This window comes from Mytilus trossulus, chromosome 9 (assembly GCF_036588685.1).
Source record: "Mytilus trossulus isolate FHL-02 chromosome 9, PNRI_Mtr1.1.1.hap1, whole genome shotgun sequence".
NCBI classification, from domain to species: domain Eukaryota; kingdom Metazoa; phylum Mollusca; class Bivalvia; order Mytilida; family Mytilidae; genus Mytilus; species Mytilus trossulus.
This window is the reverse complement of record NC_086381.1, coordinates 31,483,599-31,509,870: the sequence shown is the minus strand read 5'-3', so window position 1 is coordinate 31,509,870 and position 26,272 is coordinate 31,483,599. Positions and strand designations below refer to the sequence as shown.

General features: G+C 31.3%; 1 protein-coding gene across 1 annotated transcript; it reads left to right on the top strand.

The window, feature by feature from the left end:
- LOC134684550 (gamma-aminobutyric acid type B receptor subunit 2-like) lies at positions 1 to 26,011 on the top strand. The gene is made up of 21 exons (XM_063543842.1): positions 1 to 274; positions 4,091 to 4,228; positions 4,511 to 4,693; positions 7,108 to 7,209; positions 7,934 to 7,999; positions 8,344 to 8,535; positions 8,873 to 9,085; positions 9,364 to 9,424; positions 12,593 to 12,670; positions 13,751 to 13,901; positions 14,345 to 14,477; positions 14,936 to 15,043; positions 15,668 to 15,790; positions 17,092 to 17,193; positions 18,261 to 18,485; positions 19,948 to 20,106; positions 21,046 to 21,193; positions 21,622 to 21,787; positions 23,210 to 23,341; positions 24,260 to 24,372; positions 25,989 to 26,011. Exons 1-21 carry the CDS (start codon positions 26 to 28, stop codon positions 26,009 to 26,011), a joined length of 2,865 nt encoding a protein of 954 aa, XP_063399912.1. The 5' UTR covers positions 1 to 25.
- The last annotated feature ends 261 nt before the right edge of the window (positions 26,012 to 26,272 follow it).

Sequence of the window (26,272 nt, the reverse complement as noted above, 5' to 3'; positions counted from 1 at the left end):
TATATTTTGAATTTCAAGAAGCGAAATGCATCGTAGATTTTCTTATTCCATATGGATTGCTGTTACCCTGTATTTGGAAAGGATTTATGCTGAACCCGAAAATCGGCTTACTGAAATTGTTATCGCAGGATTATTTCCGACGTCATATGACATAGAGGCCGGACAAATTGGCCGTGGTGTTAGACCTGCTGTGAAGTTGGCACTGGACATAGTTAATAATAATACCGACATACTTCCAGGATATGATCTGCAGATGACCTGGAATGATACACAGGTAATTAAATTAGAGCTGCAAAAATTAATTTAATTTAAATAAAATGCCACAAAATTTTATGTTATTCTAATTTCACTACGAACGAAATATATGATTTCAAAACAGTTTATTTTTTTACCCTTCTATATTTATATTTCAAGAATTCATCGTCCATTAGTGTCTTGAACTGGAAACATTAAGCAATTGTGTCGCAAACATTTCTTTCAACATTATATTTATTATAGTAAAAAATAAGCTAATGATCATCACTTGATATTTTAATATTTACCGAAATCCGGAAATTTTGTAGACTCAGTCCGTCAAAAAAATCTTTTCAGTTGACATATGTTGGAACATGTATTAGAACGCTTTATTATTAAAAACTTCGTTACACTTATTTCATTTTAATTTCTCATATAGTTATGCCTTAAATTTTTTTCAACTTTTGATCTTGAAATGTTATACTTATGGGGGGGGGGGGGGGTCAATAAGTGTTCGTGATGATCTTTCAAGACACCATTTTAATTTTAATAGTTCTGCACGTAGTTTGTCACTTTCAATCATAGGGCAAGTTAACTGAGCATCAAAACGGTTCTTCACAACAGGTAATAGTTACCAGGTACCAGGATTATGATTTGGTACGTCAGACGCGCGTTTCGTCTTCATAAGAAAAAAGCCAAACTAGTACAAAGTTGAAGAGCATTGAGGATCCAAAATTCCAAAAAGTTGTGCCAAATACGACTAAGGTAATCTATGCCTGGGATAAGAAAATCCTTAGTTTTTAGAAACCTTCAAAGTTTTGTAAACAGGAAATTTATAAAAATGACCACACTATCATTTAAATTTAAAACAAACTAGAAAGTCCGTAATCAGATGTCGAAACCAAAAACTCAATCACATCAAACGAAATGATAATAGCTGTCATATTCCTGACTTGATATTTAAAATATTAAAGAATAATTATACTCTTTCATATCAGATTGATTCAAACATGATTATGGACACCTCAAAATAAGTCGAAGCGACTTTTAGCGTAAAATTGTATAGGCTTTATAAATATAAATATGGTAAAATCTGTTTTTATTAAAGTCTAAATTGTGTACTAAGTTACAGTATCTGTCTATAAGATTACTGGATAGTCTGGGTATTCTCTGCAATGTTTAAACATTATAAAATAAATTATACGGAATCGCAAAATTTTGCATACAAAATGATCGGTAAAAAAACAACAAAAACTTCTTTGAAGTACAAGTAAAGCCCTTTTTAGGCGGTTTGTATATATAATATATATCACTAGAATACTTTTCAAGATCTTTGCAGTTATTGTCCCAATTTTGCAATCCACCAAATGAAGTTGAAAGTTGGAAGACCATTTTACACTGTCTAGTGCATTAATTCAACTGTCAAACGATGTTGGACGACCCTTTTATACCGTCTAATGCTGAATATAAACCGCTTAACGAAGTTGAAAGACTTATCACTGTCTTATGCTACCAATATCTTTAAACCGACAAACGAAGTTAGAAGACCCTTTTACACAGTCTATTGATATATATAAATCGACAAATAAAGTTAGTAGACCCTTATCACCATCTTATTTTATATGTGAACAAACAGATGTAGTTGGTAGACCCTTTACACTGCCTTATGTTTCATATAAACTGACAAACCAAGTTAGAAGATAATTTACACGGTCTATTGATACAATTATATTTAAACCGACAAACGAAGTTTGAGGACCCGTTTACACTGTATAATATATATTAATCGGCAAATAAAGTTGGAAGACCCTTCTTCACTATCAAATGGTACATACAATGTATCAACCGACCAACGTAGTGGGAAAATCCTTTTACACTCTCTAGTGCTAAGGTTACTCTCGTTTAAAAGGAAAGTTGACCGTTTTTACAATCGAACAGTGCACTGATGGCAAATTTCATTTACATAAACTCTGACGACACATTGTATTTTAGTTATATTAAATCTTTTAATGCAGTCACGCAGATAACAGAAGCAAAGCTAATTGTGTTTGCAGTTTCTGTGTTGAAATCAAATTTGATTAATTTCACATTAGACATCAAATGTTACGACACAGAGCGTATTCAAACAGTTAATGCAATTCTGTTTTTTAAAATGATACAGTGATTTCAGTATCACGGATAATGAACACTCTTGCTTTGAAATTTTAGCAACATGTACTTTCTGTTGTATCAATTTTCTTTTCCTAATAACAAAGAAGCATCAAAGTATATAGTGCAGAATCCCTCATTCAGGGTATAATATTATTGATAAAAGTTATGTTTAATGTTACTATAGCTAACTAGGTCAATCATTAGTTAAAAAAAAATTAAAATTAAAATCAAAGATCAAATCATTCCATCGTAAATTTTACGGTTATTGAAAATCCGTTTTACAGATGATAGCAGATATATTCCCATTATCCTGTCAAATTTCTGCGAATCTATCGAATTAGACTTATTAGTGGGTTTATCCTAACATGTTTTATTATACATATATTTGGAATTTAATACACCGGCATACAAGTGCGACGACTAGCTAGCTATAAAACCAGCTTTCATCCTCCATTTCTACATATGAAAATGACTGTTCTAAGTCATGAATAAGTTGTTATCCATTCGTTTGATAGCACATTACTATCGGTAATAGTATTACGCGTAAATATTTAAACAATCTGTTTACGATTTTTGAACTGCGGTATACTACTGTTGCCTTTATTTAACTTTGTAAGTCCTAGTATATGAAATCGAAATAATGAGTATATATATATGTCGATTCAGTCAAATTATTCAAAGTAATTACGTTTTATGTCTTTGATGGGCCGCTCTTTAATTTTTCAGTTTGAACTGATATGCATGAGAGAGATACAAAAATCTAAAAACGAGAATTTTATTTCAGGGTTCGAGAATTTGTCTTAGTTTTCGTGTCTGTTATCTGTTAAAATACTCATTATTGATATCAGGGTAAACATTTTGTACGTCGGTCGAGCGTTTGGTCTACAGCAGAATCGTCAGTGACGCTCGAATAAAAACGTGCGAATCCTTTGGTACTATTATAATTCCTCATTTATATTGTATTTCAAATAATGTAGCAGTAATTGTGTTACTCGGCAAATTCACTTTCTGGTTTATTGAATCAACAAGAATTGAAATTGGAATAGAAACACGTCTGGCAGATGTTCATACAGTATTACATCAGAAGTGTAACATTAGCATAGAACTAAATTAAAAAGGTTAATGTATCTATAAGATAACTAATATATGAACAAGATTGATGGACTACCGTCATTATTTTTGAAGAACAAATATAGGGAGAACATGTAGAATTAAAGTAATTGTTTGGAACGACTTCCACTTTTTTGAAAAATATTTGACTTGAAGATATGTATAAAACAATCATTTTTTAGTAGATCCCAAAAAGTGTACCAAAACTTTTCCTCTTTTGCCAAGATATGGCAAACTACATATAATTTTATTGGTACAGGTAAGCTCTACCAATCATATCATACGACGATAAAAAAAACTCGAAAACTGCAAAATACTTTCAAATCTAGGAGGATGACGGACACAAGGATCACTATATCTCCGGTTAAGTAGGCATTGATATAAAAATTATGTAATGACGTGCTCTTGAGGGAAAACAACAAAAGCAAATGATTTAAAACATTTTAGAAATATAAATGAATCACAAAATAATTAGAATACAGAATTCTAATTTGTTGTCCTTATACTCAAGCTCGCGACTTATATGGACCAGAATTTAAATGAGATTGAACAAAATGTATGCTGCATTAAATGAGCGATGCAATGTTTTTTTCAGTGTGACATGGCTAAAGCAACAAAGATATTTTTCGACATGATGCATGAAAATACAACAAAAGTGATGTTATTTGGAGATGCATGTCCTAACGTTACTGGTCCTTTAGCACAAATATCAAAGTGGTGGAATATGTCTCAAGTAAGTAGAAAGATTCATATTTTGGCACGTGTTGGACGCGTTGATAATTTTGATAATGTTTGGAACTACATAATTCAAAAAACCTGCATTACTTTTTGTTAAATTACAGAAAATTGCATTGTCAAAACATGTAACCTTTTAAAAGAAACCGGTATTTTAATATCAATTTGTCAAGTTTATGGGTTTTTTTCTTTTCTCCAACTATGTTTATTTTCTATGAAATTACATATTCAGGGAAGTTAAAAAGAACAGACGTTAATATTGATATTTCATCATTTACAGTTGTCATATGCCGACACTGATCCAAAGCTGTCAGACAGATCAACATATTCTAATTTCTTTCGGACAGTTCCAAGCGATAAAGATTTTAACCCGGCCAAAGTGGCATTTCTAAAGCGATATAATTGGACAAGAGTGGCGACCTTATTTCAAGATGCATCGATAGAATCTGACAGATACGGTATTGTACGTTATATTAAAATGAGAGCTAGTTACCTTTGACCGTTATTATTGAATTAAAACAGACGTAGTAAATTCCTTGAACAATAGGCAGATTTATGGTTATGTGAAATGGTTACTTATATTTCAAACGTATAGACTTTCAAGTAGTTTCGATTTATTTTTATAATTTCAAACTGACCACATGTGACCACATGGATTGATGCACGACACAAGACTCAAATAGTACAAACATTTTATAATCTTTAACTGTGCATTGTAAAGTTTATTATGCATGATGATTGTATAATTTAGCAAAACTCGATATGTATCTACACTGCATGTGCACAACTTGTGTGTTTGTTTTTCGACACACTTTCTACAAAGTTAAAAAGGGTGGGAGAGTTTTAACAAGTACAACCGGTTTTTCTACCACATTGTGTATGCTTTCTGAACTATGAACAGTTCGTTGTTGTTTGTCTTTGTTTAAACATATATTCTTTCGTAGGTCTTGGTATTTCGTTTGTGAGATCAGTGTACTGTCCAAATCTAAAAAAAATAATATGTTATCCTTTTATGAATTTTCAACTTGTGTATATGCACACTTATGTATCGAAAGCCCGCAGAAGACCAAATATAATTTGCATCGAAAATTTTCTAAATCGAACAATTTTTGAACGTAACTTATTGACGCAGTCAAAGTCATTTGCTGGAATAATGTTAAATAATCGGTAAAAAATACTAAATAACGATAACCGTTGCAGACATTGAGGAGTATTTTACATCAACAATATGTGTGTTTTGCGCATCTTTTAGATCCAGTTTATTACGAATATATATTTCCATCCACTTCCTTCTTTTTGTTCTGCTCATGTCCTGACCCTAAAATTTTATATAAAACTCAGGTTATACAATCACATCAATAAGTTATTTGCCAAATTAAATCCATTTCAATGAAATATCAGATCTACATCATAAAGGATACATGTACATTTTTGTAAACAAATTTGGGGGGATCAATCTCTGGATTTATCTCTAGATTTATCTGTTTCCTCACCGTTTCCGAAACATATGATGACCTGCAGACATTAAAATCTCAATGATAGCTGTTGGAGTTTATGGGACCTTTTCGTGCTTTTGATATTGGTTTAATGGTCCTGTTGACTGTTTGCCTTCACAGCAAAGTGAACATAATCATTGGAAATCAAAACACATTGATATGAGTAAACTATCTTACACATTGTACTCCGTTGGTAACGTGCATATTGTTGAATTATATTTGTAAGAGGTACAATATATCAATGTAGGCTTTTGACTATAAATTTAACAAATATTAAGATGATTAATACAAACTGAATTGACAAAACGGATAAATATTTTTTTCTACAATTAATATGTTCAATACAAATACTTTCATAACATTGAGTCAGAATTATTAAGTTTCCCTGTATCAGTTTGATCCGTTATAAATTGTATTTACTTGTAGAACTTGTGATATAATGTAATCCTTGTTTAATCAGAGGTCCATTGATTTAATTTCCCTATGCAGTTATAATGTCACCTTTGATATGTTGACTTTTCTTTACAATATCTCGCACATCGACATGACTTCTGTTTTACTAGCTCTTTATGTTCTTAAATTTATAGAATTTATATTCTTACTGAACGATGTACAATTTTAAAGGTTTCTAAATCGGCAGCTACAGGATTAATACAGAGCAGTTTAAATGCAAAGCTGGCAGAAGAGTTTATTATGTGACTTTAAATTTAATTTGTTTAATAGTTTCCTGACCTTTTACACCTAACGAATGTATTATACCAAAACAATTTCGTATTAATTGTTTGCTGTGTTTTCTGACAGCAAGCAATGCCATTTGGATAACAAAACCCTAATTTATTGACACTTTATTTGATGATTGTTCAATTGTCTCATCAACTTTAATGAATATTGAACATGTTATTAATTTGATGATTCATGTGCATTTACAAATTAAATACAATTTGCTCTTTTGAGTCGTGAATATATACCAAAAGGACATTCAAAGGTATAAGTCGAAAAAAAAGACTGAAAACGCCAAAGCTAAAGAAAAAGAAAAAAGACCTACAGCAGTATAAAACTCTCTTTAAGAGATTTTTTTTCAGTGCGCATCAAGTGTTTTGAATAAACTTCATAAGGTACACACATCTAAGAAGACACACACAGGACAGCATTTACTTGGAGTGGAATTAACATTTTAGTATAACCACTGTTAATATATCCATCAAAGAGGTTAGTGGACATTTGCTATAAATAATCAAGCTTATCTATAATATGCATTAAAACATCATTAATTAAATTTATGACCATCATGTTGGCTAGGAACTCTAAGAGACTGAATATTGCGTTGACAAACAAAGACTGAGGCGAATCTAAATTAATTATTTTAGATTTTTTGAAATAGGCACACAATAAGTTTATACAAGTCATCGATGATGCCAATATAGAAGTTTTAAAAGTGGAGAGTTTTCTCGATGATCCAAGCTCAGCTGTCGAAAATATAAAGGTAACCACTTATGTTTTACCAGAATTATGCCTGAATGACAACACTGGGTCATTGTCGTTCAAGTTGATCTAAAATATTCTGCATTTTGGATTGAGTAAAATTGTCATCAAATATACAAGGCTTATATTTTGATACTTCAGACGTGACTCGTATAGTACATACAACTCACCAGTGTCACTCGAAGAAAACAGTAAAAAAGTAAAATCAAATGCTTAGTACAAAAGCATTAGAATGGTAAATTCCGAACAGAACAGTTGAACGCAGCTAACTCAATCTTTGCCCGGGATATACTTCCCATAGTAATTTGATTATTTAAAAGTTTCATAAATTTTCTATTTACTGAAAGTAAACAATAACAAATGATTTTAGAAAAAAATACTTCAGTAGGAAAAGGTAACTAGCAATTTAAACCAACTAAAAAAATAGATGTATATTATGCAAAAGGGATACATACCAAATGGATATAAAACTATAACAAGACAAAAGACAACACCATAGAAAAAAATGAGATAACGGAAAAACACAGGTTACATAACACTGTAGACAGTTTGTCGAACATTGAAAAACATATTCTGGTTATATTGTAAAACCAACTTCAAATATATAGCAATAATAATATCATAATTCTACACTTTCCGTCAGGATTTGCTGTGTACATCTATAGATTGATACATGTATAAGGTTGACGTACTTAACTATTTTATTTTGTATTTTATTTTAACAGAAACTAGATGCCAGAATCATTGTTGGTTTCTTTAACGAAACGATGGCAAGGAAAATATTTTGTAGTGTAAGTAAGAATAGGAATACGTTTATCATAAAATGTCTTCCATGAAAATTATTCATGTCCTCCACAAACAATCGTTCACACCTTTTTATTTTACAATTTATCTACTTTTTCTACTATAAATTTTCTCATTTCTCGACCGATTGTGAAAACAAAAATGTTCTCCTATCAGGTGAAATAACTGTTGCCGGCAAATAAGTCGAAAACTAAGTATGACATCAAATTTTCTTGGGATCTTCTGAATTTACCATTCAGATGTTGTCGTTTGTTTTTGTGTTACATATTTGTTTTTCGTGTAACACTGTCCTTTAATTAATTTATATACTAAAATTACATTTTACTTGCAGGTATTCCAGCAAAATATGTACGGTAAAAAATATCAGTGGATTTTAGTTGGAGGTTATTCGAAAAAATGGTTTAGTACGAAAGATATTTCAGTCCCGTGTAGAAAACACGAAGTATTACAAGCTGCTGAAGGATATCTTATGATGGAATCTTTAATTCTAACGCATAGCAACGAACGTACGGCATCAGGTTTGGTATGTCTTATCTTTTAAACACTCAGATACCAGGCTGATAATTTGGCCATCTATGAATTTCGTCTACATAAAACTCACATCAAAATCAAACTAGTTGCGTAGCCAAATAAATTTTACGAGGTTTAAGAACACTTAAACCGAACATTCCGAGGCGTAGAAAACTCTTAGCGATTTGATTATGCACCTTTTTATTAACAGTAAATTATCAATCAATGGTGTACGCAAAGGACACATTCATCGTTGACAAATTTAAGGTTTTAGCATTCCTGATTTGGATTATTCTAGAATTCACTTCCGAAGAACAAAACGTGTTAAGGCGTCTTTTTATCTTTTTTAGAAACCTAAAGAATACAAGAAACACTATAATGATGTACGTGACGGAGAGTTTAGTGTTTTTCATGGTTATGCATTTGATGGAATTTGGGTGATTGCTAAAGCCATAGATACAATCCTAAGAAACAGGAAATATCCGACTGCAGTTGAAGAACATTTTTTCAGGGGTGATTCAATGGCACTGGCGTTAAACGAAACAGATTTTATTGGAGTTACAGTAAGTTCTTTGACTTTTGTACGAATAAAAACAATATTCTAAGTATTTTTTATCTTGATGACCCTAAAGTACGTGTTTCAAAACTAACATAAAGTTTATTTTTGCAAAACATAGGTCTTGCTTAAATGAAAATAAAGCCATTAAATGTTTTCAATCGGTGGATATTACAGATAAAGTATTTCAAAAGCTGAAATATTTGTTTAAATTCAAATTTTCAACCAGCAAATAGTTATATACTAGTGTCGGATAAATGTAGATTTTTATTAACTCTTTATTAGGGACGGGTACACTTCGATGGACCAGACAGAATTGGATTGGTATCAATCAAGCAACTGCAAGGTATGAATAAAGGCAAAAGTAATATACCGCAGACATAAATCGATTGAGTAAAACAAATCCGGTTTACAAACGACAACCGAGGGAACACATCGGAAAAGTTACTCTCGATCAAAACAAGCATGTTTTTTTTAGTAAAAAAAAAATTCGGAGAGAGAGTGTTGTCTATCTCTATTTGTTTTTACAGTAAGTACTGTTCAATGTTTTCATTTATTTCACTTTTAAACAGAATCAAACATATAGTATCACATTTTAAAATGTGTGTAAATGGAACAATATAGAATGTATGGTAGTACTATCCAATCAACTTAGCGTATTGCAACTGATATGATGCAGTTTCATTTGTAATGCAGATTGATTTTCATATTATTTGACCTTCAACGCTTAACAATAATGACTGTGTCAAAGTCAATAAAAACGGGCCTTTTCGTAGTCTTTTTGGTAACATAATTGTCTTCATATAGCGTGGTCGTCTCGACCATATCGCAAAAATGACCAAGTACATCGTTTTACGTATATAATGAATAAATGTATGATTTTTTACCAAAGTTATACAAAATGAACTTGCATGTACTTTGTTTGTCACACGTTAAAAAGTTTGACTGTTTACGGATGCATCGGTCATCGCGTTTCCCTTTGTTTAATATCAAATTGTGAAGTGCATAATTGCATCAACATTTATATACTCATTTGATGATTGTGTAATAGGGAACTTGGTACGAGTGATAGAGTAAAATCGTAGGTTGGTAAAATCGTAGGTTGGTAAAATCGTAGGTTTGTAAAATCAACGACTAGATAACTGATTTTTGAACATGGGAAGTATTCAAATCCATTTATCATGTCCGAGCCCTGAATGTATAAAGATCTTAGTTATATTTAGCAAAGGGCATTACTCAAAGTCTTAAAATCCGAAATTATAATCGTGTGCTTTTAATATTATCAGTTCAAATTCCTATCATCTTTCACAAGCCATATAATATACCATGTAAACGAAAAACATATTCTGCAATTTGGTCAATGCGTTCATATTCTATAAACAATACAATTTGTTAGAAAATAACTAAATGTACTTATTTAGGAAGCAATGGGTTGTATACATTTTTTAATCCAGAAAATGACTAAAACCACTAGATTATACCAAGGTTATCAACAAATAATCAGACGTGAAGGCACATTACATCAAATTGTCCAATAATGCTAAATGCATTAAGCAGTTACCTAATGACTCGCAGGAATTGTCTAATCATCGGAATGTATATTGTATCCACTTTGACACGATGGTAAATTGAGCGATTATAGATCCTATAGAGCAGTTTTATGACCTGTCACATACACTTAAGTTTGCATTTGTATTTAAAGCCAGAAACAAAACTGAGGCATCTCATCTAGAAAATAGAAATGGTATGCACAAGAAAGGAGTATGTTCGATAAGGCCCTTAAATGGCAATCGTTTTTACCTTAAATTTCAAATTAGGCTTTATTGACCAATATCACAATAAATCATAGATAATGTATTGACTATATAGGAAACAAGCTTTTTTTTTTAACAATTTACCATCCTGCCTTCTTCTGATGACGTAATAAACAGTAATCATTTTTATTTTCAATGAAAATTGGTAAAACGTGCATTGATTTAGCATATTAATCTATTGCAATAAAAAATCATAATATCTAAAAAAAAAAAGAAGGAGATTTAGCTAACTAAGTCCTTATATTTAAATAAAGTAACATTTGTTTATAGTGGAACATTGGTTTAAGGTTGAATAAGCTACAATTAACAATAGCTCGCCGGTCCCTTTCTGTGATTACCATTAGATAACGCTGGTTCATTTGCCAATCAATCCATCATCAAGAGAAGATAATTTATTCAAATTTCGTCCATAGTCTTTTTCAAAAATGATGAACGGTACTTTATATTGGTATGTAATCATTTTAAACGTTTCAAATTTATGAAATTATATTCGTACAGCAATGTTTTTGAAACACCAATAACAAAAACTAAAATATATGCATGTAAACATTTTGTAATTATTCATAATTATTTTAGAAACGTAAACTTAATTATAAAATAATTAACCTGTTAAGGGGAGAGAATACTCGCATAACTTTTTAGAATTGGCACATAATACAACGGAATGTCACTCTTGCATACAAATGGCACATCAATAGAATTGATTAACTGCGCAATCGTGCTCCACCTTCAATGATGATTCAAAATTATAAATATAACCAGAAGTTGTTAATCTATAGTTAGTGAAGACTAATAAAAGCTAACCCACTGTAAAAATATTTCTTTGCAATTTTGTAAAACTATCTCAGGAAAATGATCGAGTCACTTGACTTTCAAAGCTCAAAATCAATGTTTTTACACAATATTTAAATAAAGTAGTTTAAAGATTATTCGCTTCTCAAAGTGTAAGAAGCAATAAAAATCGTATGCTTGCACCATCCTACCGAAATACGGATTAAATTAAGTTCTGAACATTTCGACATTTCGCCGCATATTTATAACAAAACCTGTTTAACCAAATCACAAGTACGTGTTAAGATCCGACTAAATACCTATTTCCCGATATGGTCAGGTAAAATTGCTAATTGATTATTGGACAGGAAACATAGAGCGCATACGTCGACAAACATGATCTTTGAACACAATGTTTCTAATGGCATTCTTCATGATCAACTTGAATATTTAGTTTGTCGAAGCCTGGGCTCTGTGTTTCCTGGTCAATTTTGTTAAATTCTTCAAAATCTCTTATTTTTACCTATTTGGGATGTAGAAATCAACGTTTGGAACAAAACTTTCTCGCGTGTCTTTAACACAACTTAAAACACATTTTATCTTGTATCATTCAATTTTATAATCGGGGCCAATTATGACCTTTACCGAACATACTTCTTTCAATTCTCTAGAACAAGAAAAATTATTAAACCTTAGTAGCATGTTTTTAGTTATTATCATTTGATGTTTAAGATTTGCCAACATATACATAAAACAAATCGAGGCTAGTTTTTATATGATATATAATGCTTTTAGGAAACGTTTTACTTTACCCTGCTGTCGATTTTTAAGATGGACTCGGCTTCTTGTATTATTCATTGTAAAAACACATTATCTTACTTGTTTTATATAGTTGGTAGATTCTTAAATTTATGAACTTGTATTTTTAGATAAGAAATTAAAAGAAATTGGTACATATGATAGATCAACTGATGAACTTGTAATAACGGATAAAATACAGTGGACAGGTACTAAATTGTATAAGTTACTTGTATCTGCAATTGTCACTGACAAATGTATGATATCGGAATCCGTCTTTGTACTGAACGTCATGGAGAAATATTCCAGAAAGTTATTTGCAATCACTAACTTATATCCGTCATAATATCAGTCACGGTTACAAAGGCTTTATCAAACCCCTTATCTGCCGTCGTGTCAAATAAAAAACTCATGTGAGGTTTATAATAAAGTGTAAAGTATATTGATTTTTTCAAATTAACGCTCCGTATCAACCTTCAACCAATGTCTCAAGAATATCTCTTGGGATAATATTGGTGTCTTGGATTGATACAGATGTAATATTGAAAAAAATCATATGATACAATTCAAACGTTTGTCTTTCATTCACTATAGAGTTACTAATTCATTTGCATAATTTGAAGAAACAATTTGGATGCTGCTTAACTCTTAAAGATAGAAAGATTTACCGGGCATTGACAATAGTATTGTAAAATCTTCCTTATGAAGGTTGTTGAACTGACTTTTTAGTGGAACATTTCTTCTACTTATTTTTTTCATTTTCGTTTCCATTTCTTTATTTTCATATGCATTAATTTTAAGATACTCGCATTTAAACTTTAAAGACTCAATGAATCAATCAAGGCTTTATTCGAATAAGGATGTTTTTAATATATAAGGAATTGTAACTATTATTATATATAAACTCATTATAGATGCCAGGACTAAATTTTGTATATACGCCAGACGCGCATTTCGTCTAGAAAAGACTTATCAGTGACGCTCGAATCCCAAAAAGAATTGATAATTGCAAACATCACAAATTATCAATAACTCACTACTTCTTCTGAAAAGACAATATGAAGTCAGAATTTACAATATTTGCATTTATAACAGAAGCTATATGAATGTGGTAAAAAGTATTCTACCGTAGTTCATCACATTCCTATCTTTACTTAATGTATTGAAATGTAAAAGAAAACATACATAATAAAGCTACAAACAAGATTCCAACATAAAAATATTCTGTAGAACGAGTTATTCTATGTTAGGAAGTATTATTTAATTACTTCAAGAAATTTAATTCCTAGGAAACGGGCCACCTATGGACAGAAATCTAGTACGGACAGAAATGTTAAGAGTGTCACCAGTGATATACTCTGGAATAAGTGTCTTAGCTAGTATTGGAATTATCATAGCAGTCGTGTTTCTGGTAATCAACATTATATTCCGACACCACAGGTACATTAAGACGTGAAATAAATTTGTATAAGTGATTTTGATAAATATATTTATACATACAAGGTACATTATATGTAATTTAAAACAACTATTATATCATATCGATGTTCCTTATGAGACTAAATTACAAGTTTACCGTTTCTGAAGGAGACGGCGTAACTCCCAGAAGTATCTGTTTAACACGAAACAAGTGAATGGTTGTCACTTTATGTGAGAAAATTTAAGTATCAAGTCAGTAAATGATACAAAGTCAGTGAATCATCAAAATAGGACACGAGTCCTCGTATGCAAGATTATGTCAAAGAAAATATAAGTTGTAAGATTCATTAAAAGTTGGATGGCGATTTAAATCTTAACTAATAATGACATTCTTCGATTTAATATTAACCTATAATGACAGTCTTCGATTTAATCTTAACATATGATACTCTTTCATTTAACAGGTACATTAAGATGTCAAGTCCAAATATGAACAATATAATAATAATTGGATGCATGGTGTCTTATGCGAGTGTTTATCTTCTTGGATCAGAGGGAGGTTCAATGAAAAGGATTCACTCGTCTTCATTGTGTGTAGTAAGCAAATGCAAGTCGGCTTAACTAAATTGACAAAACAAGTATCATACTTTTCAACTGATATTCTAAACTAAACATATATTCACATCTTTTAGGGGAGTCAGTATTTGTCAAGAAAAATATTGTAAAGACAGTCTTGAACGGAAATAGAGTTTGAAATAAGTGTTTACAACTGGTTGCAAGTAATTAATAATTAGAAATTATTTCTGTAATCATTTTAACAGTTATACTATCAATAACTTCTCAGACACTAGAAAGACAAATCTGCATTGTGAAGTGCATGTTAATATAGGGTCGATTTTGATATATATTAAAATTGACAAGGTCATTTTCTTCTTTTTTTTCAACGTCACTTGCAGTTTTCAATTTTAAAATCTATAAAGAATATAACACTTGGACCATGTATTTTCACGAATGATATATTCTTGACATCACTGCACATACTTTTTTCATTGTAGATTCGTTCTTGGTTCTTGGCAGTTGGATTTTCGTTATCATTTGGGGCTATGTTTACCAAAACATGGCGTGTTCATGCAATTTTTACCAACATTAAATTAAACAAAAAGGTAAAAGGATTCTTCTGTTTTGTTTTCTTGTAATATGATTGTTATATAAATCTGCCATTATGATGTTTGGACAACTTGTTTCATCTGAAATACAGATTTGGTATGAGTTAGCCCGACCATAATCTCGTTTGATTGTTTACATGTTGCATGTCGAATCGCTTATTAGTTTAATATACGATATCGAGTTTCCTCAGATTTTGTGACAGTAGTGTGACATTTCATATTTTTTATCTTCGCCATATGAACTCTGACTACATCTCTCTTCTTTGATATGTTTAAATTTTACATAATTTAGAGCCCCTGCTATTAAAGGGCATCACAAAATTTGGTTGGTATTGGTTCGTTTTTCAATTTACCTCCAAATAATGAGACATTTTCTGCTGTCGGTCAAAGTGTTATGTCTCCAACTTGCACCTTTTTGTATATTTGTGTGAGCATAACATGCAAGGGAGAGAACTTGAAGTGGAAAAATAGTTTATCAAATGGGAAAAACTATTTAAAGTAACCAATAAAAAAAAATTTTTAAACGCTTTGAATATGAAACAACATTGTAACTATTTTTTTAGAAATCAGTTTAATCTTTTCAAATTAGCTTTTACCACATTCTTTAATTCTTACTTTCAGATTATTCATGATTATAAACTATTTTGTATGGTATTCACACTGGTATTGCTAGATGCCATCATATTGACCACGTGGCAGATCATGGATCCGTTGTATAAAGATACCAGGAATCTCAGTTCATATGTAAGACTTTATAAAAGAGCTACTAGCACATAGTGTATTTAAATGTTTAAACGTCAATTTGATATTTTCGTTAAAAATACTAACAGTAGTTGGTTAATCTTATAAGGATATTGTTGCATTTGTCGGTCTCGTTGTAAATAAGAGTCATAAGATACCAGACGGACATTCAAATGCATAAGTCTAAAATAAACTGATACTGGCATGGCTAAAATTGACAAAAAGACCAACTGACAAACTTTAGTACACAAAAAACCACGCAGAAAACTAAAGACTGACTAACTTGATCCCTGCCAAAAGCTAAGGTTAATCTCAAGTTATCACTTAATAGTAAAATGACATTATTTTCGTAATCCAAAGTCGTCTAGGGTCGACTTTGATGGAGAAGTTACAACATTATTTTCAATACAATTACATGTACATATTTACCACAGTATCTAAGCCTTGCCTTGGATATGAGGTCTTGAATGGCACATGTGAATTTAAAATCGTGTGGATTTTCAGATATTAGTTTTTTTTTTAATCTTACCCAAACTATAATTGAAATCATTGTTTGATTCTACGACTCGACAGATTGTCGGTACATGTGCTCTTTTTATCTAATTTTGAACAGCGATATACTACTGTTGCATTTATTAACTTCTTTTTAGGCGTTTGTATTGAAGATTTGTATATTTGTTTTTGTTTTCGTAAAATAGAGTTTTATTTCGTTTCGACATAAAAAAAAACTTTTATACTTTTAAAATTGTATCTTTTGAAGCATGTGTCTTTTACCTTTTGACCTTTTTAGTATATTGACGTAAGGTCATATTTGAAGTTGGGTTGGTTATAACGAATGTTTGAGTAATAACTTAAATGTCTTTTTACATCAATGTATGATGCAATCATTCTTATGTGTTCCATTGCCGTATTATAATTATCATTTTATACCATAAATGAAGTAAAGTATACATGTATTGAAAAAAAAAACTATTTCTCAAGTAACTGCGGTGCAAATCCTGCAAAGTTGATACTTGATTTTCTTTCGTATTTCCACATACATATTATGATTCTGGAGATACACAATACATGTATTATGATCTATGAAAAGTAGACTTCATTATCACTGAACGAGTGTATATTTGTTTAGGGGCCAGCTGAAGGACGCCTCCGGGTGCGGGAATTTCTCTCTTCATTGAAGACCTGTTGGTGACCTTCTGCTGTTGTTTTTTTCTTTGGTCGGGTTGTCGTCTCTTTGACACATTCCAAATTTCCATTCTTAATTTTATTCTCTCACACTTGATTAATATTGTTTTACTTATTAGATCATGGGTGATTATGAGGTTATACCAATAATGGAATACTGCACCAGCAGTTATATACCGATATGGATGGGAATTATATATGCTTACAAAGGAATTTTGTTGGTGAGTATTGAAGGCTACTTTATGAGATTGGTAATTTTCTGTACAGTTTTAATTATAAAACCTTTTGACATACATGTAAGTATATCAATGAATAGGTCAGAAATCTAATGAAAGGATATTTCTACGTAATGACTACGTTTTGACAGAATACTTTTACTCTAAAGTGTTTTTCTCTTTATAAAAAGATACATTGTACATATAACATTTTGAATAGCGAGAAATGTGATCTACGAAAACGTGTTTTTCTTACATATACCAAATACTCTGTATAAAAGTATTCTGAGAGACAGTGTCTACACCAGAGGCGAATTTAGGGGGGGGCAGCCCCCCTTTTTGGGGAAAAAATTTTGTTGCTTATATAGGGAATCACTGAAGCGTGACTGGAGCGGGGCCCCCTCTTAGGTCAGTCAGTGGGCCCCCACTTAGGAAAATTCCTGGATCCGCCTCTGTACACTACATTCACAGAATATAAATACAGATTGATTTATTTATTTTTGACTTTATTAACCAATTATAATGCCAAAAACTGCTAATTCTCACATCAACCGTCATTTCATAAATGCTGGAGACCTAAATATTTAGGGATTTGAATGTTCACTGAAAAGACATTGATGGTCGAAATGCATAACTTGTGCAGTAAAATAAGTTGATATTATCACTACAAATAAAAACAAACAACAAACGACTGATCCCGTTTTATCTTTTTTCTGAAACATTAAAATAATATTTTAATTACCAAGCTTATTATATTATCTATTAACAGAGATGTAAATACTACCTCAGTCTATGAAACAGAAACTTATCAGCTATCTCGAAAACGAACATGCATCGATAGGTCACAATACAGCCTATAAAAAAATGAGCATTCATTATACAACAATAAATTCTCAAAGTCTTATAATGTTGTTACAGAATTCAACTCAGACATCCTGATATATAATAAGGAAAACCTGATTTCTGTTTCTAGTATTAATAAAAGAGAATATGAAACCTTCTGATACAATGTCAAACATGTACCATTCAGTTGTATGTTTGCTTAACCTCTATACATGTTTTGATATTTCCAGGTATTTGGTTGTTTTCTCGCATGGGATACAAGACATGTTACTATATCAGCACTAAATGATTCAAAATACATTGGAATGAGTGTCTACAATGTTGTCATGATGTGTTTGTCAGGAGCAGCTATCTCGTTTGTAATAAATGACAAACCTAATCCAGAATTTATCATCATAAGTCTCCTGATCATATTCTGTACAACCATAACTTTGTGTCTTGTTTTTGTTCCAAAGGTAAAGTCGAAGTTAAAATTACATTTTTTAAAATAAGAACTATTTGTATGTTAAGATTAAAAAAAATTATCTCATTTTGCAAATTACAAATCTAAACATGATGACATAGTCTTTGTAATTTCTTACAAATTTTGTGTATTGCCAATACATTTGTATATGTATATCCAAAACTCAAATTAACAAATACTATGTGAACCATTATTTTTAAATTATGTTTTGTCTGTTGACGTGCTAACGAAATAGGATATGTTATTATTCAAATATTTTGAGATGTAGAGAAAATTAAAATCACTTAAATTCCGAACTCCAAGTCAAACTGTCTTACTTTCATTTGATTGAATCAAATACGTTAGTCCCCGTTGATACATTTGTATGTCTGCGCTGTTACGTTGCTGGTGCGACGAAAAAACATTTTTTCTATAAGACGATCTTATCTGTTTAAAAAAGGGGTTTGTTTTATCCAGTGCGGCATAAATTATATATATATGACTGAAAACATAGCTAAAAAGATGCTAGATATAAAATCGACGACACAAGTACATTAAATGTTAATATGGATACAGTCTTAATTGATAGACAAAAGCCACAACATTTGTGTTGTTGCAAATTCTAACACATTGATCTTTTGAGCTTAACTTCATTTCTTTTAATCTGAACTTGTAAACTTTAATTATTCTTCAAATTTAATCCATTAAATATGAGTTTTTTTTCTGAAATGAATTATATTGTTGTTTGTCCTTTACTATTCCACTGATAGAGACTATAAAGGGGATGTTGGACGTAATACAAGATTGCTTACAGTTCTATTTAAGGAAGCACGTCAGTGGTTGCCTGTTGACGTGCTAACGAAATAGGATATGTTATTATTCAAATATTTTGAGATGTAGAGAAAATTAAAATCACTTAAATTCCGAACTCCAAGGCAAATTCAAAAAGTAACGTCTATAATCAAATTGTAAAATCAAAAGCTCTAGCACGCCAAAACTCATAAACCCGACTTAGTACGTGTAATTTCGTATGTAGAAAATGAGGGATTAAACCTGGCTTGAACGCTAGCTAAACTTCTCACTTGTATAATAGTCGCATAATATTGCATTATTTTGACCTGATGTGTGAATAAAGCAACAGAGATATGAAGTGAAAATGTCAGAATAGGGATACAACAGTCAACTTTTTGTAATAATCTTAATCGCTGTATACACAAAAAATGTGTAACACGGAAACACAAAGAGGCATATAGACAATTTAGAGCTTGAAATATTGTTAACATTTATGAATAAGAGGAGTTTGACGACGTGTGTTAAACTACTATGTCACTTAAAGTGAACAGTACAGAACAAATGTATGCAATACAAATTAAATTAAAATATTACAACTTCTGGAGATTTCTACAAACTTGACTTGACAATATAACTGAGTATCATATGGCGCTTATAAACATGATTCGTGTATTATTTTGTAGATAGTTGAATTAAAAATTGATCCAAGAGGCGACGACAGAAGAATACGAGCTACGCTTAAAAGGAAGGGAAAGAAAAAAGAAGAAAATGGTCCATTGTTTACAAAAGATATTAAAGATGTCGAAGAACTAAACAAACACTACAAAGAAATTATCAAACAGGTATTATATTTACAAATATGGAGATGTAGTATAATTGCCAATACGACAAATGTACACTTTAGTCCATTTGTACATCTTCTGTTTTATAAATATGTAACAGTTAACCGTTTGGTCCTCTCAGCTAATTATAATATAGCAGGATTTGATATGCCCTAGGAGTAACAAAATAAATGACTTAGTAGTTTTCCAGCTATACAAAGAACCTGATAATTGAAATTTGAAACGTCACTACAGACACCTGTAAACGAGAACATGTCAAATGAAGATCACCGTCGAATAAAGGAAAGAAATAATGTTGAACTAGCAATGCCTCTTTTGTCATAAGTTTTGATAGAAAGTTTCCCAGTGGAAACTGAACGACTAAAATAATAAAAAGAAAATACATGTTCATATTCGATTACTTTAATGTTAGTTTTCTTATATTATACATAGATGATTGTTGACAATTTAAGGACAAATCACTATCTAGGCAAACGAAAGTCTTATTAGATTTTTTATTTGATAACTATTTGGCCTTTTTCTTAGTTACGTTTTGATCAAACAAGCCCTTTTCAAAAGATATAGGAAGGAGACAACTACCAAGCATTCATACATCCGTGGCGTTAAATTTTTCATTTATTTTTTCAGGAAGATAAATCTAGAAGTCTCTTCGGAGGCACTAAATTTATAAATTGAAATATAACATTTTAGATTTCGTGTGTTCGTAGCGTTTTTCGACTTTTTGGGGCGATCTGATGAACATTTTATTTACTATTAATGGGTCCAGTCCGCTACTTGTAGACAAACCTTTCTTTTTAACATTGTCTTGTTCTGAATATATATGAATTCGATGTTTACAATGCTCGTTTGTCATATTGCTGGTAGCAATAATTTGGAAGTTGATCTAGAAATGCGATAAGCACAACCAACTTTAAAAACTTTATTTCAATTTATTGATAGAAACGTGCAGAAATCAGAAATCTACTTGAACAACTTGGAGAAGACCCCGACTCCTTTGTTTACAAAGGAAAATATACACTCGGTGAGACACCACGAAAAACAGTTGTTGGATTGAGAATTTCTGATTCACCAACTAAAGTTTCTAGAGGTAAACATTTATGTTTTAAGATAATCTTTTTCAACATAAGAGTGTCAAATAGAAGTACAAGAAGAATAATGACTTTAAATAAGGAGAGATAGTTTAACTGCCAATGAGACAATTATCCACCAAAGTTCAAATGATAGAGAAGTTATCAAATATAGGGACCGTATAAATGCAGAGTTCATCAATGAATAGAACCAATTTCGCGAAATCAGCTACGAAAGACACCGAAATGACAAACGGAAAATAATTCTAACTAGAGATAGAATGGCATGATTATTAAAAAAAAAGAACAATGAACGAATGTGATTGGAAGCATCAAACGACAACCCCTGAATCACTTGGTTTTTTTCCTAAGTCTTTGAATACTATTGTAAAGTCAGATTCAAAACCAGTGTCAATAAAGCTCTGTGCAGAAATACTTTATTTTTTAGTCTCTTCAACAATGGAGGGAGAAGATTTGTCAATGTGTTCAGAATACACTAACACGTGGTCAGTTGATACATCTCAAGTGCGGAAACGACTGTTGTTAATGTCAACAAAGTCGGTTACAAGTTCCGAAACAACAAATACGGACAGCATAGAACTTACAGATTTAAGGTATATCGCTTTAAGGTGTAAATAGTTATCAAAAGTACCAGGATTATAATTAAGTACGCCAGACGCGCGTTTTGTCTACATAAGACTCATCAGTTACGCCCTAATCGAAATATGCATAAAGTCAAACAAGTACAAAGTTGAAGAGCATTGAGAATCCAAAAATTCCAAAAAGTTGTGCCAAATACGGCTGAGGTAATCTATGCCTTGAATAATATAAATGTAAGGCGTGCGAATCGCTTTTCTGGATTAACCTCCATCAGGAATTGTAATTGACATTGTGGAAGTAAAATTGAATTGTGTACAAACTTTATATAGAATTAAACTACGCTCCCTTAAAAAGTCAACAGGATAAAATCTAACGATATATTATGATTGCCTATGGGACAACTATCAACGTATGTGTTAGCAACTATAAACTCCGTATGGCCTTAAACAATTAACAAAACCTACTTCCTAGCAAGCTATAAAATGTCCCGCGAGTCTGTTTGATATATTCTGGTTTCATTGTGTTTGACCTTATTATTTTATTGTAAGTTCACCTTGTTCCTGGAATTGCCTTGAAGTCAGTGTTATCTTTTCGATTTTAGTTTATGCACATTTATTTCGTTTTCACATCTGAACTCTGATGACGGAAAACATTGTTCATTTGAAAGGCATGCCTTGCATATCTTTCTGTAACTCATCTTCTTCTTCCACGATTTGTTCGATTAACTGATAACTTATAATAAAATTGAAACTTGAAACGGGGAATGTGTTAAAGAGACAACAATCAGACCATAAAGCAGACAACAGCCGATAGCCACCAACGGGTATTCAATGCAACGAGAATCTCCCACATCAGGGGCGTCCTGCAGCTGGCCCCTAAACAAATATATATACTAGTTCATTGTTAACGAACGTCATACGTAACGTCATACTTAACTCCGAATCATACATAACAAACTAAAACTAAAAATCATACAAGACTTACAAATGTTTGAGCCTCCTGATAATAGCGACGGGTATGTTTCATTTGTGATAACCACCTTATCGTCCTCTTTTCGATGACTGCTAACTACTGAAGAAGATTAATCATCAGGTTTATAGTTTCATAAGTAACACACGATGGTTGCCAAATGTGGAACAGGATATGCTTACCTTCTATGGTATAAGATATCACCCCTTTTTTTTGGCGGATAAATTGAATCGTTCATGTTGCTTTAATATTCTACATTGTGTTTTGTAGACTGTTGTTTCTTTTTGGTGATTTTGCGTTGTTTTTTTGCCATGTCTGTTTGTTTAAAAAAATATGAGTCGTGCTATTATTTCGAACCTTCTCTATTTCAAATCTTTTTATGAATATATTAATGTGAGATTGGTCTACAGATTTTATGATATAAATCAGGATTTGCATGTTCATGTTTATAATCGTATATTCTACAGAAAAGGTCAGAATATCCGAATGACAAATATGAGACAATCATCGTACGACGAGCAAGAGGAATTCGGAGGGGTTTACCTTGGTCCACCAGAATGCAATAAGATACAAAAATGTATTGGAAATACTAATGGCAGGTATGGTATGATATATGCAAAAATAAACCGCACAAAAACATAAAAAGTGTAAATAGTTATCACAGGTACCCGGATTATAATTGTGTACGCCAGGACGAGCGTTTCGTCTACATAAGACTCATCAGTGACGCTCATATCAATATATATATAAAGCCAAACAAGAACAAAGTTGAAGAGCATTGAGGATCCAAAATTCCAAATACGGCTAAGATAATCTATGCCTGGGATAAGAAAATCCTTAGTTATTCGTAAAATTCAATGTTTTGTAAACAGGAAATTCATATAAAAAAAACACCACCTTATTAATATTCATGTCATATTTCAACCGAAATGTTGACTACTGGGCTGATGATACCCTCGGGGACGAAACGTCCACCAGTAGTGGCATCGACCCAGTGGTGTAAATAGTTATCAAAGGTACCAGGATTATATTTTAGAACGCCAGGACGCGCGTTTCGTCTACATAAGACTCATCAGTGACGCTCATATCAAAATATTTATAAATTACCACCCAGATGTAAAAGTGCCTTATAAATACGCATTTGATTAATGATTAGGGCTTTTAAGTTATGCTGCAAAATAGCTATTTAACCTTTAGTGCAAAATGCATATTTAGAACGAGAACATTACTGTGTGATTGTTTGTGAACCTTGCTAAGTACTGAACCAATACATTGGGTCATATTTTAACGTCTTGTTCACAAATAATAGTATACAAGGCATATTGTTCAAACTCCAAGCCTACATTTTTTTAACTGGTTCCAAAATCCGAAGTCTGTTTAGAAGAAAGGCAACAAACACACATTTTAGTCTGTCTTACATTCGATAAGAATGAATTAAACTTTACAATACCATAAAGTAACACAAAAATATTAACTATGTACTTGATAAGTATTTCCATCATGTTATCTTTTTACAGGAACCATGTGATACCAAATAACAAGATTAACGAGGAAGTTCGATTAACTGATCTGAATTTGACAGTAAAATATAATGCTATCTCAGATGTTGACAGTTTGTCAAGTTTTCCAGGTATTGCTTTAATCGGTCTTCAACTCATGTATATTACGTGGTCTGGGTGTTGCTAAATTCAAGTTTGACAATTCTTTATTTTCCATTCTTCTATATCATATTCTCAGTACATAAATATAAACATTTTTTTTTTCATATTGATTCCTTTTTTATCACATTTATGTGTGTGTCTCACTTATTTGATTGGAGTATATAAATTGAATTGTAGAGGTAATTATATTTAGAAAGCGCAATTTTAATATCACAAGACGCCGCCAAATAAATAGCCATAAAATTCTCATTAGAGTACTGCAGTTTTTTTAAATTAAAGTGCTGCAGTATTTAATTTGAAGTGCTACAGTATTTAAATTGAAGTGCTGCAGTATTTAAATTGAAGTGATGGAGTATTCTAATTGTAGTCCTGAAATATTTGTCAGGTACGCTGAAGATGCAAACCTCTGTAATTAGAATGCAAAATAAGATCTTTCAACGCATTTAAATAGAAAATGACATAAGCAGAACAATAAAACCCGCCTTATATAGATTGACTGTAATATAAATGTATTATATACAGCTAAGTATTCATAATCTGTACGTTTATATACAAAATGTATTATTTTGAATCTGTGTGTCTAGACATACAAGTAACTTGGTGGATAATAAGCACTGGCTCCACTGATACATTTAAGAAATAATTGATGCATGTAATACTTTATTGTAGTTTTAACATGGGTAGGCATTTTTTTCGTGATTATTTTTGCCCGAGCGATTGTGCTAAAATAACATGAATACAATGCCTACTTATGTTAAAACTACAATAAAGTACAGCTTGCACCAATTATTTCGATTCTGATTAGGATAATTAAGGTAATTTCTATGTCCGATGTGTATAGGTTTAGGGCGATTGTGTAGGCTTTTCCATGAACCTCCCTTGTTTGTTTGTAAACAAGAAAACGTCTGGCAATGTGATTTTTAGAGGGAAGATTTTTTAACAGCATGAACGGTCGTCTTATCTAGATCAAACATGTCAATTAATTTCGAATTGCAACACATTACAGTCATGATAAATGAATAAGTAACAAATCTTGCATCATTTAAGAGTTTGGAAATGTTTTAAGTTAATGAAATATATTATATGCATGCCAATTTGATAAAATTCATTATTCTACAGTAGTCAATATACGCATGTGTAGACAAAATTTATTGGATTTAGAGCATGGGTTGATTTACAAATCGAAAGAAACACGTCATATGAGATTTGTAATAATAATACATGAATTCAACTTTAACAGCTATAATATAATTTAACACATTTGATATCAATATCAGTGCATACCAACGATAATAAACCTTCAGTTATCTTGTCTCTTTGAGACTCCCAAAACAATTTCTGAATAACCAGATACATGAATATACAACTATGATCAGCTATAGAAAATAAACTCATCATAGATACCAGGACTAAAATTTATATATACGCCAGACGCGCGTTTCGTCTACAAAAGACTCATCAGTGACGCTTGAATTCAAAAAAGTTAAAAAGTCCATCAATAAGGATCAAATATAGATGTCTTGTCTATTTTGCTTCCATAATGGAAATTATGTTCCATTTCATAGTTGTATTTTGTTTATTTCAGATGAAGAGTTGACATATCTATAGACATTTTTTTTTAAATTATCATATTATGTGCAATTCAGTGATTTTCAAGAACCATTTGTACATTTTCAACTCCTGTGTGAAATCCTGTGATACTGCATGTTAAAAAATTGTAAATAAATAATAAAAAAAAAATGTTTGATTTATAATTTAATTCCAAAGTATGAATGTAAAAATGTTGTCATGCTTACATCAACAAATTTGGTGATGATACTAGCGTACACTGTTTTCTGACTTTTGGATATAACATTCTTGTACTAATTT